Raw genomic sequence first — 18,077 nt, 5'->3', positions numbered from 1 at the left:
AGATAAATTTAATTTATTAAACATTGTTTTTCTACCTTCCGGTTCAAAATACAGGTACTCTTTTTTATAGCACCAGATTTTATATTTTCTTTCAAATTATTTCTTATACCAAAGTTAGGCAATAGCTACATATTATGTTGGTTTCTTTGCAAACTAAATTTCTTTCACTGCATTGTATTTTTACAATTTACTATAAAGTATTTGCTAGTAATATTGTTTGGATAAATTACTTGATATTATCTTTTTTTCTTATTAAATGGTTAATTCCATTTCTAACATTATTTTAAAGGAGATAGCATTATTTTTCTCTTGGTTTAAGATCAGCTATGTTTCTCAATGTACATAGATTTTAAAATAATACATCTATATCATGTTAAGAATCAGTCCACACTGAAGTGTTTAGGAAATACAAGCTGGATTTGCTGACTCTATATTAGGCCTCTGAAACCATCACGGCTTTTACTACCCTCTATTTAATTTGATTCATTTTGTTAAAGACTTTTCTTAAGCCATGGTGGCTTCAAATTCCTAAGATATATTATTTAATTAAAAAATTTGTTTTACTATCTGAAATGTAATTCCTCCCCATTTTTTTTTTGAGGTATAACTGACATTTATATTTAGTTTCAGATGTGTAATGTAATGATTCACTGTTTGTATATACTGGGAAATAATCACCCTTAATAGTAGTTAACATATTACCAGACATAGCTACAACTTTTTTTTTCTTTATGAGAACTTGAAAGATCTACTCTCTTAAGTTTCAAATACACAATACGGTATTATCAACTCTAGTCCCATGCTGTACGTTACATCCCCATGACCTATTTATTTTATGACTGGAAGTTTGCTCACCCATTTCACAACCCCACCCCATCCCCCAAAACAAACTTAATTTTTTCAGATATGTCAGTCCAACAGTGTAAGCTGTTTCCTAGTTTGCTGCTGAGGATTCAGATGGCTTAAGTCCACAAGTGAAATCAGTGATTATATATTTCCTTTATTTTATTTTGGTTGCTTTAGCTTTTTGTAACAAAGTGGCATCTGTGCTTATAGAAGTCTTATCCTCCATATTTTGGAACTGTTAACTGTGTCAGGACATGTACACTCTAGAACCCAACACTGCATTAGGAATGCTGCTAAGATCACTCTAGAATGAATGTTAGGTAGTTTTTGTTAAGGGACTCCCTGGAAAACATCCACTGCCCGAGTCTGACTGCACCCCCGCCGTGCAAGGCTCTTGGTGCCCCGCTGCTTCTCATCTGTGCTTGGCCTGGTTACTGTTTCACCTGCAGCTGCAGAGCTAAGGTGTGACTCTAACAAGGGAATTAGTGGAGGAAGGGCACCTGCGCTTCAGTAAAAGCCAGCTGTCCACATGTCAGCTGCCTTTTCTCTCAGGCTTTCTTAATGGCTGGAGAACTGGCATTTCAAGAGTCGGGGAGCCCCTCATATCAGCGTGAGCTCTTAGCTATCCAGCCAGGAAGACCTCAAACGCCCCCCCCCCCCCCGGAACACAGCACTGCTCTGCCTCAGTGACTGAAATCGTCAGACCTGTGCATCATGAGGCAGTTTTCCATGCTACCCACCAAGAGTCTCATTCGAATGTTTAAAACAATTCTGGTCATGTCTGTCCGCGTAACTTTATACACACAAACAGACGTTTAAGAACAATAAAAGCTTTGTGATACGCCTTCTCGAACACATCCTAGCATCAACTGTTGAAATCATAGCTGGTCAGCAAGAATTTATACTATTGTGAATCCTACAGAGAAGTGCAATGACATCGACTGAAGGACTTCCACCGCAAACTTGTTTGCAAAGGACAAGATCAAAAACAACCCAAATGTCCATATAGAAGATGGTTAAACAAACTTCTGGTACATTTATATAGGGAAATATCACAGTTGTAACGGAGAACTAGGACACGCTCTGCGGTAAATGAGAAAAACGCAGTAAAGAGCGCTGTAGATAGAATGCTCTGCTGTGTGATGATGAAAATATAAGAGCACATTTCTATTTTGCTTCCAAATTCACAACATTATTGCATAATACACATACAAGTACTAACAATGTTAACCTTTTCAGAAAAAGAGAATAGGAACCAGACAGATACGAGGTGTTCTAATATATTTTCTATACTTTTTAATCATGGGGTAAACACATCATCTTTTCAAAATTAAAACAGTATTTTTTTAAAGGTGGTTAAATTGGGGATGCCTCAGTGGCTCAGTTGGTTAAGCGTCTGCCTTTGGATCAGGCCATGATCCTGGGATCCTGGGATCGACTCCTGGGATCAACTCCTGGGATCAACTCGCATCAGGCTCCCTGCTCAGTGGGGAGCCTGCTTATCCCTCTGCCTGCCGCTCCCCTGCTTGTGCTCGAGCTCACTCCTGTGCATGCGCTCTCTCTCTCTAACAAAGAAAATCTTAAAAAAAATAAATAAATAAGGTGGCTAAACTGAATTCTGAGCACTTAAACCCTTAACTCCTAGCCATAAAAAAAAATGAATCTGTGTTTCTTCCTTGGGGAATAGAGACAACAATCTAAACAATACAGGTTTTTTTATACGTGACAACTCAAAATACATTTACATTTAAGGAGGAAAGAAAACACTGACACGTTATTCTTCAAAGAGTACACATTTTCAAAATTTAACGTAAGAGCAAATAAGCAAACAGACTGCCCTCTACTTAGAGCTGAAAATCAACTTGTGACCTCAATCTTCTGCTCCATATACTGTGCTCCCTAAGGACAGAATCGTGCCACGTGGTAGCTGATGACCGAGTTTGAGCATCTTTCCGCCCTCCTCACTCCTGGCCCAACTGAAGATCAGAGATGATGCAAAAATCTCCAATGATGCCCAAAGCCAAAATGCTCATAAATAGGGTACTTCATAATACTCAAAAATAGCTTCCCTTAAGTCCTACAGGAGCCATGATTTATAGAAAATCAAAATATGAACCAAACTTGCCCCTGTGTCCCCCTTTTTAACATGTTACTATTTTGGTAATCCAGCTGTGGTTAAAAATAGAAAATAATTTATTATATCCATTAACGGGACATGTGATTTCAAAGAAACAACTTACTCAGAAACCCTTAAAATTGCATATTACCTTCTACCTAGATCTGGACATTCATCAACAAGATAATTACCAATATCATGTCTGATCCAATCATCCTGGGACTTACTCTAATGATATTGAAGCCTCCATCAAGAAAACAAAAGTCATGAATCAAAGATATGTGCTTACTTGAAAACCAATTGGATAACTGTTTGCTATCTTTGTTCCTTCTACTCTAAAACCTCAATTTAATAAAATTTCAAACTAGCCCAATGAACTTATTTATCATTGTCTTGAAGAAGGTAGTTGGGTAAAGAGGAATAGGCCCCCTTCTCAGGCTCTAGTCACTCAGGCATATGGATCCCCATGTCAAGACAAAAAGGTTTTTGAGAAAAACTTAACCATTAAGACATGGACCAACCTATTACCTGCTGAAGATACATCCGTCTTAAGGTCAAACAAGCCATTTATTGAATGTGCTGGCTTCCCAAATAGTAAAGTCAAGTAAGAGACAAGACCAGCAAGAATAATTTGCCTTGGCTTCCACGAAATGCAAAACCATACACTGCGTTTAGTAACTAACGTTGTCTAGTTTTTTTGTATACCTATTAGACCTGGTCATTTGCTCACTAAATATTGTTTGAAATCTACCACGATAACTTTGCTGGGTGGTGGGAGGACCTGCCCCGGTGTCTTGTGGGGGAGAAGGGAGGCACGTAGAGGAAGGTGGTGTTGGACAGGCACGCATGAAGACCACCCGCATCTTGGCAGAATCGTGGTTCCCTCAAGGGTTTTCATCTCTTCCTGTTCAGCTCTCACAGAATCCACCCAACTGCACTGAAAACTAATACATGTGGGGCAATAAAACGTAGGTAATAACCAGTGGGCTGGTGAGGGTCCTCTCCATCTCTGCCAGCAGGCTAGACAGACAACCGATTCCCTTCTTCCTGACTTAACCTGACCTAGCACTCCCAAAACCCTTAAAAGGGACACCTGTCTCTACATAAGTTCCTTCAGTCCATTTCCCAGGCATTGGATGATGGGCACTTGTCCTGGGATAGAGCATGGAGACAAAGCATTCAATGGGAACTACTGGGCAATACATGTTCTAATACGAGGGAGGATCCAGTTCTGAGCACCCAAATGACTACTGTTCATTCAGTAAAATGTCAATTGGATGTGCTTCTCACAAACTGGTCCCTGCTCTTACGGAACTCTGACGCATCAGCGAGAGAGATGCCGTCAGCAACGGCAATACGATGTGGTAATTAGCTAACAGAATCGCGTGAAGAATGCGGTGAGAGTCCAGGTGGAGAAACACCCAGATCTGGGCGGTCAGGAAAGGGTTCAGGAGGCAGAGTTTGCATGGGCATTTGCACATGTGGCAGACAGATGAGCAGCAAAGGCCAGCAGAGGCGCTGGGGGCCCTGGACGCTCCCGGAGTTGAAGCACGATGAGGCGGCTGAAGCATAAACAGGATGACAGCACCTGTGCCACTCCAGGGTTTATCATGGAGGCGGCAGAGGACGACGCTGAGCGGGGCGCCTGGGGGCACCGTGAAAGAGAGGACAGGTGCACCGGGAGGTCAGGAGGAAGTCCCAGGAAGAGAAGCCCTGGGTCCGTGGCAGTGAGAACAGGCAGCAAACGGCGCGTGTGTTCACGGGCCAGAACAGGCGGCCTTCGTGACCGAGGGCAGCCCAGGTGGAGCCGCGAGTTTCCAGCTAGGAAATAACTCCAGAGGAGAAGATGCGCACGTGGGGACGAGAGCAAGGGTGGAGAGCGGGAAGAGTCTGCTGTGGGACACAGTGAGGAAGGCCTTACGACATTCTCTGACCTCTGCTCTTTAGGCTCCAAAAAGGGTCCATTCTAAACTCACCTGCTCCGTAATACTCTCCAAATTTAATCATCCGCAGTGTCATTTTCCTGAGGAGCAATCAGCTCTTTATCTGCGACTGTCCTGAATGTTGCCCCGACACAAGTGTACTGACACACGCTTCCTACTTGCAGCAACGGAAGAGCAAACCCGTGGTAATCTGTATCATCTCACCAAGATAGTGGTTTAAGTTGTCATTCAGGTCCTCGATTATTACCTAAGTTTACTTTAACCTTCGTAGTGTTCCTTTATTGGTTTACTCTAAAAGAATGAATAGTAATCACAATGTAGAAGCCACACATAATTTTTTCTCTTCTAAGTAAGTACGGTATTTATTTACATGAAACATTTCAAGCTCAGGAAAGCAGTATTCAGACTTATAAAATTACCCAAGCTAACTCTTTTTGGAGGTGGAGGGTAAGACTTTAAGACACCTAAGCATTTAAAATTTTACATTACTATAGTTTGTCAGAAATATTTTGTTGGGGCGCCTGGGTGGCACAGCGGTTAAGCGTCTGCCTTCGGCTCAGGGCGTGATCCCGGCATTATGGGATCGAGCCCCACATCAGGCTCCTCCACTATGAGCCTGCTTCTTCCTCTCCCACTCCCCCTGCTGTGTTCCCTCTCTCGCTGGCTGTCTCTATCTCTGTCGAATAAATAAATAAAAAATCTTAAAAAAGAATATTTTGTCATTACTATATATAGTCAGAATTTGTTGCAATGATTTGTATTACTTTTTAAAAAAATTTTAAGTAGATTACAGAACAGAAGGTATATTCATATTAAAAACTCCCATCTCAGAATAATTATGCTTACACAATTTTTCCTCAAAAAAAAAAAAAATCCAAACTTGACCTTAACCATTTTCCATGTAGCTGGCAGGAAATAAGCAGATTCCTCATGTTCTTAAAATGAACTACTAACTACAAAGAAAACAAATTCATTACCTCCAGAAATACTTTTAAGAAGATACCACCTCCCTCGATTGTTGGTTCTCTAAATAATCCAGATGTTCACCTTAATGTTAAGTTTATGAACTTCAGGACTAAAAGAGCATAAAAATGGAACAGAGAAAAAAAAATCTGCAAGTAATACAATTTTAGTCCTGTAACATTAACAATTCTGAAGATACTGAATATAAACATTTTCACTGTAATCATCTAACATCAAAATTTCATCAGAAACAGTGGAATTTCATCAAAATTTCATCAAAAAAGTAGAGGAAAAATCTGAATTTTTATTTCAACTTAAAGAGGAAACAAGTGTCTCTTGTTATACTCACTAGATATGAACAAATTGGATAGGACTTTTCACAGAGCACAAGGAAAGGAATAAAATATATATCCACTGAGTTCCCACCAATGTGAATGACATGCTGTTTCTCAAGACAGCAGCCATTGGTACTGGCTTTCCCCCCCTTTATTATTAAACAAACTATCTAAAATATTAAATTCTAGCCTTTGTGTGCACTTTTTTTTGTTTTTGTCTTAATGATCATTTTGACTTACCCAAATTAATAGGCGGCTAAAAAACTGCTTGACATCCCAAAGCCTGCTTATACCAAGAAGTTCTTTTGATTTCAGTAATTGTGACATAGACCCACATGGTGTCCTTTTTAATTCAACACATAGAAGACTACAGCACCGAGAATAATATTTTGTCACCATTAGGAACTTATTCCAAAACAAGAGCAAACATCCACAAGGCCCTTCCCTTTGCAGTCCCTACCTCACGCGCATTTGCTAGTCTGGAATTTTTGAACGCTATCTCTTCTCTGACTTTCACATCTCGAGCGAGCCAGCTCACATGAGGTCACCATGGTGCCCGTGAGGCCATCCCCTGTGGTTCCGTGCTCACTCAAAGCCACTGATAGTGTCCCTAACCACTGCATCTGTGTTGCTGCAATCCCATGTTGCCCAACAGGAGACCCAGGAAAACGGCATGACTGAACCCAGGGGCATGCAGGCCTAAGACCTGAGTGTGGGGGAAAAAATGTGCCCCAATGTGCCAAAGTGGATCAAAAATGTGTATTAAGGACCACAGACTACCTCACAATTGAAAGGAAAAATAGCCAATTAAAAAAAAAAAATCAACTTTAGAAATTTTTATGACACAAACAATAAAAAAGAGAAGTTTATTCTCAAAGTACTGACCAGTTAAGGAAAAGAAACTGAGGAGACAGGTGCCTCAAACTCAGGTCACCAGGGAACAAAGGGGAAAAGGCAAGTCTCTCAACCCAAAGAAAGCTCTATTAGTCTTCATTTTCCCAAGCACTGGATATTTGCTATTTATAAAAAGGACTCTCACATGCTAAAATAACGCAACATATCACCTAAGACAAATACAGAAAACTGATGTTCAAATGTTGGAAATATTTCACACCACATCTGACGTCTTTTTTTACCTAATTAATAATGTGCGTACTCAATGAAACATTTAACTCTAAAACGTGCTTTAGAGCGAACACAAAGTATTATAATCTGTATTGTTTTATTTATAGAGTGATTCTCTATTAACCAAAATTCAATCAGAATATTTCAATTGTTCTAATTACGTATTTACTAAATTTTCTTGCCATATTCCTGTAGTTGCTGCTCCTGGTGAAAGACACTCTTCTTCTTATCCTGAATCCGACTCCAAACTGTAATGTATGACGTACTTTCCGTATTTGTGAGAAAACAGATTCCTACATTAAAACACAACTTAGTGTAGTTTTTAAAAAACTTCAGGTATGTGAAACTTGTGAGTTATGTCTAACTTCTAAAAACTTATCAAAACATGGGACATCTGGGTGGCTCAGTTGGTTAAGCGTCTGCCTTCGGCTCAGGTCATGATCCCAGGGTTCTGGGATCGAGTCCCGCATCGGGCTCTCTGCTCAGCGGGGAGTCTGCTTCTCCCTCTGCCTGCTGCTCCCCTCGCTTGCGCTCCCTCTCTCTCTGACAAATAAATAAATACGATCCTTAAAAAAACTTATCAAAACATTACCTATTATGAGTGAAAATGGATTCAACACAGCACTGCCTTCTGAAGTAGACCTCTCTAAGTACAAAATGGCACTTTTTAGGGGCACCCGGGTGGCGCAGTTGTTAAGCGTCTGCCTTCGGCTCAGGGCATGATCCCGGCGTGCTGGGATCAAGCCCCACATCAGACTCCTCCGCTGGGAGCCTGCTTCTTCCTCTCCCACTCCCCCTGCTTGTGTTCTCTCTCTCTCTCTCGCTGGCTGTCTCTGTCAAATAAATAAATAAAATCTTTAAAAACAAAAATGGCACTTTTTAGTGTCCTAGCAAAGCTGTAGCTCGAAGCCCACCACAGCTATGGGAGCTCAGCATTGATCTATTATAAATATTTTTAGCCTAACTCCATTCACAGCATCAGTTCTCAGTAAGGGCTTATCAGTGTGGCAAAAGGCCAGCAAGATCTTCAAAGACTGCTTTCAAGGAAGCCAAAGAAGAATGTGGATTCACAGTACAGGAACAAGGGAATGATGGAAGGCTACGTGTCTCATCTGTTATTCTTGAATTGGGTCCCTTTGATGTCTTTTGTAATCTACAAATGATTGAATCTTTTAACTTTTTACACACAAGTTCTAATATGTCAGGTTTTTTATGGAAGCTTTCTAAAATGCCTTCATTGACTTCTGAATTTTGTACTGTGAGAAACAAAAGAGAAATTCAAGTTTATTTAGCATCACCTTGGCAACACCTACCACAAATGTACAAATAAAAATATTAACCTTCGTTAACACATTTTCAGTATATAAAAGCCATAGTCAAATGGACACATTCTTTCTCAATTTATTTTCACTGAAAATTACTTCATTTAAAATCAAAATCAGGGGCGCCTGGGTGGCACAGTGGTTAAGCGTCTGCCTTCGGCTCAGGGCGTGATCCCAGCGTTCTGGGATCGAGCCCCACATCAGGCTCTTCCGCTATGAGCCTGCTTCTTCCTCTCCCACTCCCCCTGCTTGTGTTCCCTCTCTCGCTGGCTGTCTCTATCTCTGTCGAATAAATAAAATCTTAAAAAAAAAAAAATCAAATGTTGATCTATACGTCCAAAGAGACTTCAAAGTGTTTAATTGAAATAATTACAAAATAGGTAACCGTTACCAAAACCTATCCATGTCATGAAAGAGAAAATATAAGCAACCAAATCTGTTGCAAGATCAGACTTGTTAAATGATATACTCCCCTTATTTATAAGCAGCTAATATCAGCTTTTGAGAATTAAGGGTTTGACCCTCTCTGGGTCAGATACTATCAAAAAGCTCTATCTAACCTCTCTTGTACACGCGTGCTCTGGAGACTGGAGAAGGCACTCAGTTTCACAGCCTCCCTTGCAGGTAGCCAGCCATGTGACTGCTAGTAAGACAATGACATGTAAGCTTTGCGACTGAGCACCACCCAATTTTCTTTTCTTTTTTTCCCCCTGCCTGAAGCAGCGATCCTGAGATCACAAGGCAACAGTCACGAGGAGGGAGCTAAGAAAACAGAGATGTTGATCCTGATGTTGCTGGGCCACCGAACAACATTTTAGGTGAAACAAATAAGTTACTTCTGAGTTAAGCGGTCTTAAACTGCAGCTAAAAGCAATTCTTCTTGATGCTCTCAAAAATGAATACCGAACATAATTTGATGATTGTGTTCTCATTAAATTGATTCATATTCTGCCCTGTTCTTACTGAATAGTCAAAATGGCTCTCTTCAATGTGGCTTTAAGGAAATGAAATATCTTGTTCTATTAAGAATACTTCTGCCCGGGGCGCCTGGGTGGCTCACTCCTTAAGCGTCTGCCTTCGGCTCAGGGCGTGATCCCAGGGTTCTGGGATCGAGCCCCACATCGGGCTCCTCCGCTGGGAGCCTGCTTCTTCCTCTCCCACTCCCGCTGCTTGTGTTCCCTCTCTCACTGGCTCTCTCTCGCTCTCTGTCAAATAAATAAATAAATAAATCTTTGGGGGGAAAAAAAAAAGAATACTTCAACCCCTCAGGAGCACCTAAGGTGGCGCAGCTGGTAAGCGCTCAGGTTATGATCTCCCGATCTCAGGACCCTGAGACTGAGCCCAACTCTGCTCTGCGCTCAGTGGGGAGTCTACGTGACATTCTCTCTCCCTCTCCCTCTGCCCTCCCTCACTGGCTCTAAAAATAACAATACTTCTGCCCCTCATTAATATATATGTACTGCACCCTTCCCCTTTGCTATAATAGTTGCTTTTATTTTTTTAAAGATTTTATTTATTTATTCGACAGAGATAGAGACAGCCAGCGAGAGAGGGAACACAAGCAGGGGGAGTGGGAGAGGAAGAAGCAGGCTCCCAGCAGAGGAGCCTGATGTGGGGCTCGATCCCAGAACACCGGGATCACGCCCTGAGCTGAAGACAGACGCTTAACGACTGCGCCACCCAGGTGCCCCTGCTTTTATTTATTTTTTAGAGAGGGGGTGGGCGGGTGGAGAGATGACTCTGCGATGGATCTCACCATCCTGAGATCACGACTTGAGCAGAAATCAAGAGTTGGACATTTAACCTACTGAGCCACCTAGGCGCCCCTATAGTAATTGCTTTTAATCTCACTAGCTCAGCAAAAAGAAACCTAAGTGCAGTGAACTGCCTTCACCTCAATCAAAAAATGTTAACTCTATGAGGTTCAAAATGGCACTTTTCATAATAATTAATACAGTTGTATCCAGCTAACACAAAATTTTCACTGAAAATTTTGAAAGAAAAACTGAATTCTGGTAAAACTGATGGTAAGGAATATTTCAACTAAGAAGATTCTTTTCTTTCCATGACTCATTTTTGAAATTAGAACCCATATGCAGAAGCAAAATTCTGAAATAAGAGATGACTATTTTGGCAAAAGAGACTATTGCCAGCATTTTGGCAAGCCACAGAAATCACTTCTGGACGTCTTAAAGATTAGCACTTTGACACGGACACCTTCATCTGTGCTTGACATCCTGCAACATCACTCAGAACGCTGACAAATTCGCTTTTCCTTGTCTTGTCCCTATTTACAGAGGCCATGACATCCTGGATTCGACAACACGTTCTGTGAACGGGCGCCACCCAAGAACGACATGCTGGAGCACAGTGGCCCCTATAGGGAGGTTCAGTGAAAGGGACCCTGGTCCCTGTGATTGCCCCCCTCCTTGCTAGCACCTCTCTGTCTACAGTCTATGCTCAGACATATTACAATTCTTTTGTTTCCTTGAGGGTGCCATCCTCTCCCTAGCTCCAGGCTTCCCCATGCTGCTCTCTCTGCCTCGAACACTTTGTTTCTTGGCTAACTCCACATATCCTGAGAGTCCAGCTTAACCGGCACTTCTGGAAGGCCTAGAAAAAGTTAGCTTCACCTGCTAGGGGTTACCTGGGCATCCAGTCTGTGCCCTACCGTAATCACTTGATGTTCTGTTTCATTATAGGCCGTGTGAAGGCAGGAGCCATGTGTGACTTAGTCCTGGTTCTATTTTCCGCATCTAGCATCGAACCACGTCTAATAGGTACTCACTTATGAAACGAATGAACGAATCCTGCAATGTGAAAGACAGTCTGGAAAGAGGTAAAAGTGGGTGCCTGCCTAGCTCAGTCAGTACAGCATGACTCCTGATCTCTGGGTCTTAAGTTCAAGCCCCATGCTGGTCGTAGAGCTTATTTTAAACACTTTTTTAAAACGTTTTTTTTTAAAGTCATCTCTACACCCAACATGGGACTCGAACTCACAACCCTGAGATCAAGAGTCACATGTACTAGATATGGATTCCAAGAGCCTGGGGTTGTAGCCTTAGTTCTGCTAGTAACCAAGTGAATGACCTCAATTGCTCACACACACAGAGCTACAAAATAAAGGAATCAGATGAGATGATTTCTGAGGTCCTTTTTAACCTCAAATGCTATGAATTTTTCTGGCTATAGATTGAAAAGCCCTGGATGTATTATACCTGAAAATTCATCTTATCCAAACTCATTCTCTCCTTGTCGCCCAAACTCAGTTAATACTCATGACACCATGTTTTTCCTTTCTCCTGTCTTATAACATCAGTCATGGTTGAATCATTATTCTTCCTCATTTATCCACGACTAATTGGTTGTAAGAATCTAAGACTCCATCCTTTGAAATCTCTATTTGTTTTTACAATCAGCCACTAATCTAGTTCTAGAATCCAGGTCAGCACGCTGCCATTTTGGCAACCAAGGCCAACAGCACTCACTTTATTAAGAATACAAACACGAGTTACAGCTTATAGCCCATAAGAATCCATGCAGGGACTTCATTTCATTGAGAAATGTCTCAGACCTTTAAATTACATAATACGGGATAAGCTCACAAAAGATTCTTACTGGGGATAAGTAGAATTATATTCTTTACGTAAGTTTTAAATGCTTCCCACACAGGGGAAAAAAAAAAAAAGCCTCTTTTTTCATCACCACTATTCACCAGATAGAACAGAATTACAGCAGAAGTCACAGCCAGGAAAATCTAGAAGCCAAGAGTTCTAAACAGAGGGGCCAGGTTTTAATCCCATTTCTGCCCCCCCCCCCCCCCCCCGTATGCCCTTGAGCACGGTAATTCACTTCTCTGCGCCTCTGACTTCCTGGTGTCAGAGAAGGTAAACTAGATCCCTTCTAAGCACACTCAGGCTCCAAAAATTTCACTGCAGCCAAAAGAATGTTGCCAAGTGTTTTTACAGAAATTCCAAAAACAAAAGGTACCTAAAAGAGCAACTATTAGTCAAAGTCTGATAATAAAAGCCTTTTGTCTTTTGCTTAAGCTGCCTTGGAAATTCACCTGCTTCACAAAAATACAATAAATGACCTAAGATGTTCACCAGAAGAAGATTGGTTAAATAGATCATGGCACTCATGACTGTTAAAAAGCAGAGGTAGATAAACATGTGTTAACATGAAAATCTAAGATATATTGCCTTTAAAAAGCAAGCTATCGAAGAGTGTGTGTGTGTGTGTGTGTGTGTGTGTGCGCGCGCGCGCTACCATTCCTTTATAACCAAAGAGTCTATAAAAATCTACACAGGCTTACATATGATGAGCAAGTTACTGGAAGGCTTTGCAAGCACCCAGGAGAGTGGTGGCCTCTGGAGAGAGGGCAGGGGGCCCGGGCAAGACACAGGCTCACTTGGAATTACAGGACCTCTGTACAGATTGACCTTCTATTTTACTTGGAGCACAGATTTTTTTTTTTTTTTTTAAGTTAAACGCTATCTGGAGCTCTTTTAGATCATACAGATTATTGCAAGTACAAGACACCCTTTTATTTCTTCACTTTTTCTTTTAAGGTAGAAAAAAATGACAGGGGCACTTAGGCTGGGAGAGAGAGCCACTGTTCTGCCTCCTCACACCTCATTTACCTTCAGCTGCCAGCTCAGGCCGAGGGAAAGGCTGGCAGACTTCAGTGACAGGTCAAGGGGAGTTATGAAACATGAGGAGAAGGTCCTGGAAAAAATGAGAGATATCCCACAGGGAAGGGAGATGCCTCTGGGAAAACTAAGAAGAGTCCGTTGGAAAAAAAAAAAAAAATCACAAGGGACAGAGATGGAAAACAAGACACATCAGGGCTGACATGAATAAGAAACAAGAAAAAAAATCTGTTTACATACTCAGACAGTCCTATTACAGTCAACACTAACCAGCCAGAATCAAATATAATGACACACTTGTTTTTACAGCATAAATCAACATAGTTTACCAGAGCTGCAACTGTTATCTGGAACAAAAGCGAACAATGTGAGGCAATTAACTGAATCCCCTACAAGTGGGCATGCAGGTTTACAGATGCCTAGAATCCTCACTGCATGGACTTCCATCTTAGGCACAGAGAATACAAAGCAGGTACAAGCATAAATATCAGAGGTAGTCTTTTGTGATTGCAAACATTTTCACCAGGATGCTGGGACAACTTCAGTTTTGTTTGGCTTTGTGTCTCACTTATTACCTCTCCACAAGCACCAGGATGTTTAAGTTTGGAAATATTTATAACTTAGAAATCGTTTAAATGTTAAACTAACCTATCATAATCCCAGTGAGAAAGTACACATGAAAAACCATAGATACCCTCTCATTTCGTCTCCTCCTTGAAGGACAAGAGAAATACTATCTTACGCACTCCCCACTTCCAAAATCATCTGAAGTAAAATGTCATTTAACAGGTGCTGATTTTCACAGATCTGGCTGGTGTCAGAAAAGAGCTAGGGAGCACCAAGACAACACTTCTGCTCTCTATAAACAAAGCAGACACACATCCCCTCACACAGAAGCAAAGCATCAGACGCTCGTGTATTGAAATGTTAAGAGCAAAATGTCTATTTCTACAAAGAAAGCCTCGTTCTCGCAGAGCTTTCTTTCCTCAAGGACGTAGCTCCTTAGGAGATTTCTGAGAAGCAGCTGCAAGTTAATCAAGATGTCCCCCACGCACCACTCCACAGAGATGTAGGCGAGACAAACCTGTATGGAAAATGACAGCGCTTTTCCTAAACCCTGAAGGAAGTCGGAGGTTTCGAAGCAATCCTTTGGCAGTCAGTCGGACGTGAATGGTGGATAAGGAGAATTTGGGAGACAACAACATGTCTTCAGATCAGGTGGAACGACTTCACAGAAGAAACGGCTTCCAGGGACTCTCACATACTGTCTTTGTAAACTCAGGACTCTTCAAAGCCAAGAAGTAACAGCGGGAGAAAACATGCCTACATAGCAAATGTCATTCCACTGCACATACACAAAAGAAAAAAAGAAAAAAGCCCAGAGCTAGCCAAGTGTTCCTGGCTTCCGTTTTCACTTCCAGATGTTGCCAAAACAATACCCTTCCTCTGACTAAAATCTCCTGTTAGCAGATAAAGCAGGAAGCAGCCTCTGAATTACATCACACTGTACATGCTGCGGAGTTGTTATGGTTTTCATCAGAGATGGTAAAGGGGAGGAGAAAGTGGGTGGTCTTAGGAGCTTTATATAGCAACCAATAATGTCACGGATTCTCTCACTACTTGAAGGACTGCTCACGGAAATTAACTACTTTGAGCACTTAATGCTTATCTAGGAATTAGGAGAAAATTAAGATTTCTTTTTAGTCATCTATATTCTGATTCAAAAAATTTTAATTATATTCATACTGATAACACGTAATTTTTTTCGAATATTTTGTATGTAAATCTATAGAAAAAGTAATAGATGTTCCAAGGTATGGTTTTTAATAAAACTTCTATTACTGACAGATCGGTAAAAGATTCAACTTTAATAGTCATGTTCTGAGGACCTCACTAATCAACAAAAAAGGTTAAGGCAATTTCTCTACCAGATGTAATATAATAGTTTCAGAGGAATAAAATTAATCAGGCCACATTCTCAAGACGACACTTACTGCTTTATCAACTGCACTTACGGAAAATCGGGTGGCCTCTCACAGTAACGTTTTGAGACTATGAACAAGCTAGGATCTGTTTTATTGGGATCTGTTAAATGTTTATCTTGGTAGTTTGTAAAAGTACATTAAAACATGATGGCAAAAACTAAAGGAAGATGAAGGTATGGATGGAAGAAAAGTACCCTGCAACATGCTCACTTAAGCAAAGGTAATATTAATAATCAGGAATAACCCAATAACCCTTTTTTCATTTAAAAAAGAAAACAATGTGCAAAAAAGGATCTATGCTTGTTTCCAAGATTTCTTAAGAAAACAAGACTTAGAAATAAATGTAGAGAACGTTAGCTGTAAATAACCCTATTGAATGCTATTAAAATGTGCAGGGAGCAGCTACGGTTTTTTAGAAAGTCTATGGAGCATTTACGGTGTGAAGAAGGAAGGAGATGGGCAGGAAAGGACATTCTGAATAATTCCTTTTCCCTCTTCCTCAATCCCAGAGCCTGCCATCTTAGAAGCTGTCAGTAAGAGATACAAACCCAATTATCTATCAAGGGTTAGCTGTGGGAAAGGTACAACTTGTTGATACACACAGGATGGATCTTGAAAACACATCACACCCATGACAACAGAACCACAAATAACCACGGAATTAAAGAAAAGCTACACTGAGATGTTGCCTCTTCATTCTATCACAGTTTTATTATTAAACAATCGCCCTTTTCCCAGATTCTGCATATGAATATGGCATAACCACCTCCCCCCTGCCACCCCCACAAAAAAACTTGTAACAACTAAAATATCAATCAGCATTACAATCATAAATAGAATGAAATTAAATATTGGTGTTAAAACCAGACCGGATACCACCCCATTTCAGATGTCATGCAGTTTTTTGTTTGTTTTTTCTTGTGAAATAATAGCAAACTCTAGATTATCCTGGTTAAAAGGGAAATCGTTTAGCCTAGACTACCCAAAAGAAGAAATTAGCAACGTGCCACCAACTCATCACAGTCATTAAAAGTTTTTACTTTAACTACGCTAAAGCTGTACCATAAATACCAGAAGTAAACGTCGCTAATGATCTTTTTAAACAGAACAAGGAACTGTAAGAATAAAAAACAGTGCTAGTCAGAAAGTCAAAAGGCAGAGAGTAGTCCTTGCTTGTGCAGTCAGGTACACATGCATACGCGCGCGCGCACACACACACACACACACACGAAAGAAGGCGTACTAAATAAAAGACTTACAGTCCCAGCAGGGTTTTCACGGCTTTCCCAACACAGTCTGCCCCCTGGTGGCAAGCGAGCGCAAGTGAGCCTTTCTACGAATGGTAATAGCCAACTCAGAATCTGGGTGCCAGGTACTCCCCTAAACATTTTATATGTATTCGCTCTTTTAAATAACTGAATGAGAGGTTATTGGGGAGTTAAAATTATTTTTATAACATACAAACTTTGGGGAGGGGTGGACCAGGAAGCACGGATTTTATTTTATTTCTTTCTCTAAAGATTTTATTTGTCAGAGAACACAAGCAGGGGGAGTGGCAGGCAGAGGGAGAAACAGGCTCCCCGCTGAGTAAGGAGCCTGATGCGGGGCTCGATCCCAGGACTCTGGGATTGTGACGTGAGCCCAAGGCCGACACTTAACCGACAGAGCCACCTAGGCATCCAGAAGCATGGATTTTTAAATTGATTCAAAAAGGTTCTTTTGATTACTTATTTGGTCAGTAATCACTTGTGCACAAGCATAGTTTCTGAAATTACACCAACTACAGGAGAAGTACGTAAAGAGCAGTGCCCATCGTTGTTATTATACAAAGTCTTCATTGAAGAGAATATCTAAAGATCACCAAGGACAGTGAACAAAAATTTAAGGAGCTTTTGTTACCCAAGAACACTGTTATTACAGTTATGAAAATTAGGAATAAGATGAATTTCTATGAGGGGCGGCAAAGCTTGTGTTAGGATGTCAAGTGGAAAAACAAAATCATGATTTAAAATTTAAACTTTAAAGAATAAGAAAATACTAAAGAACAAGAAAAAAATACTGAAGCAAGTATACAAAAATGTCAGCAATGCTGAGAGCTGGAGTAGGCAGGATTTTCAGTTTCTTTGCCATAGGTTTCTCTATTTTCCCATTTTTTAAAACAAAGATCACAGAGTCCAAAAAACTAGACTCTTAAGTAAGATGAAGTGACAGAATAGCTTTGTAAAAAGGGTACAGAATAAGCCAAGTTTCTATTAATGACACACACAAAAATTTTTAAATGGTGGAAAGTCTTTAGTAAGGCTTAATATGCAAACAAAAAAAGATATGAAATAGAGGATGTGAGTGTTTGGCAGGTCAATATGGTATAGTATCCTAGTACATTCAAGAGAACCAGATTCCACTGCAGTCTGTGTGGAAGCGTGTGTGTGCATGCGGGTGTGTGTGTGCGTGTGCACACGGGTGTGTGTGCGTGTGCACGCGGCACGGGTGGCTAATCAGACTCCATTTAGAACACAATGATGTTACGATTCTAGACAGGATTCAAGCATACGCTGTGCAGGGCTGCTTAGACGCTAGGAAGTGCAACCACGCCAGGACCGATGTGTTTACTGCTGACGATCATGAAGAATCTACAGAAGATTAAAATTTACGCCAGGGATCCAAACACGTCTGTCCGATCTTCCCTAGAACTCTAACACCAAGTGTATCCGTCTTAATGTTTATCTCCTTGCTTTCCCTAACACCACACGACTGCCACATTTTCTCTATTTTTATGCCTTGTAGTCTTTA

The 18,077-nt window shown here is 40.9% G+C and overlaps 1 protein-coding gene across 2 annotated transcripts in view; it reads right to left on the bottom strand.

Moving 5' to 3' along the window:
- Positions 1–18,077, bottom strand: part of MTUS1 (microtubule associated scaffold protein 1) — a 187,995-nt gene that overhangs the window by 36,311 nt on the left and 133,607 nt on the right. Inside the window, exon 1 of one of the 2 annotated variants that reach the window (XM_008710900.2) lies at positions 14,387–14,766. The exons of the other annotated variant lie outside the window; for it this stretch is intronic. Coding sequence (XP_008709122.1) covers positions 14,387–14,507 — 121 coding nt within the window. The 5' untranslated portion in view covers positions 14,508–14,766. Of the gene's footprint in view, positions 1–14,386; positions 14,767–18,077 lie in introns of those variants that run through there. 2 annotated transcript variants of the gene reach the window in all.

Source organism: Ursus maritimus, unplaced genomic scaffold, assembly GCF_017311325.1.
Source record: "Ursus maritimus isolate PB19 unplaced genomic scaffold, ASM1731132v1 scaffold_28, whole genome shotgun sequence".
Taxonomy (NCBI): Eukaryota; Metazoa; Chordata; class Mammalia; order Carnivora; family Ursidae; genus Ursus; species Ursus maritimus.
Note: the sequence above shows the minus strand (reverse complement) of the source record. Positions and strands in the feature narration are given on the sequence as shown.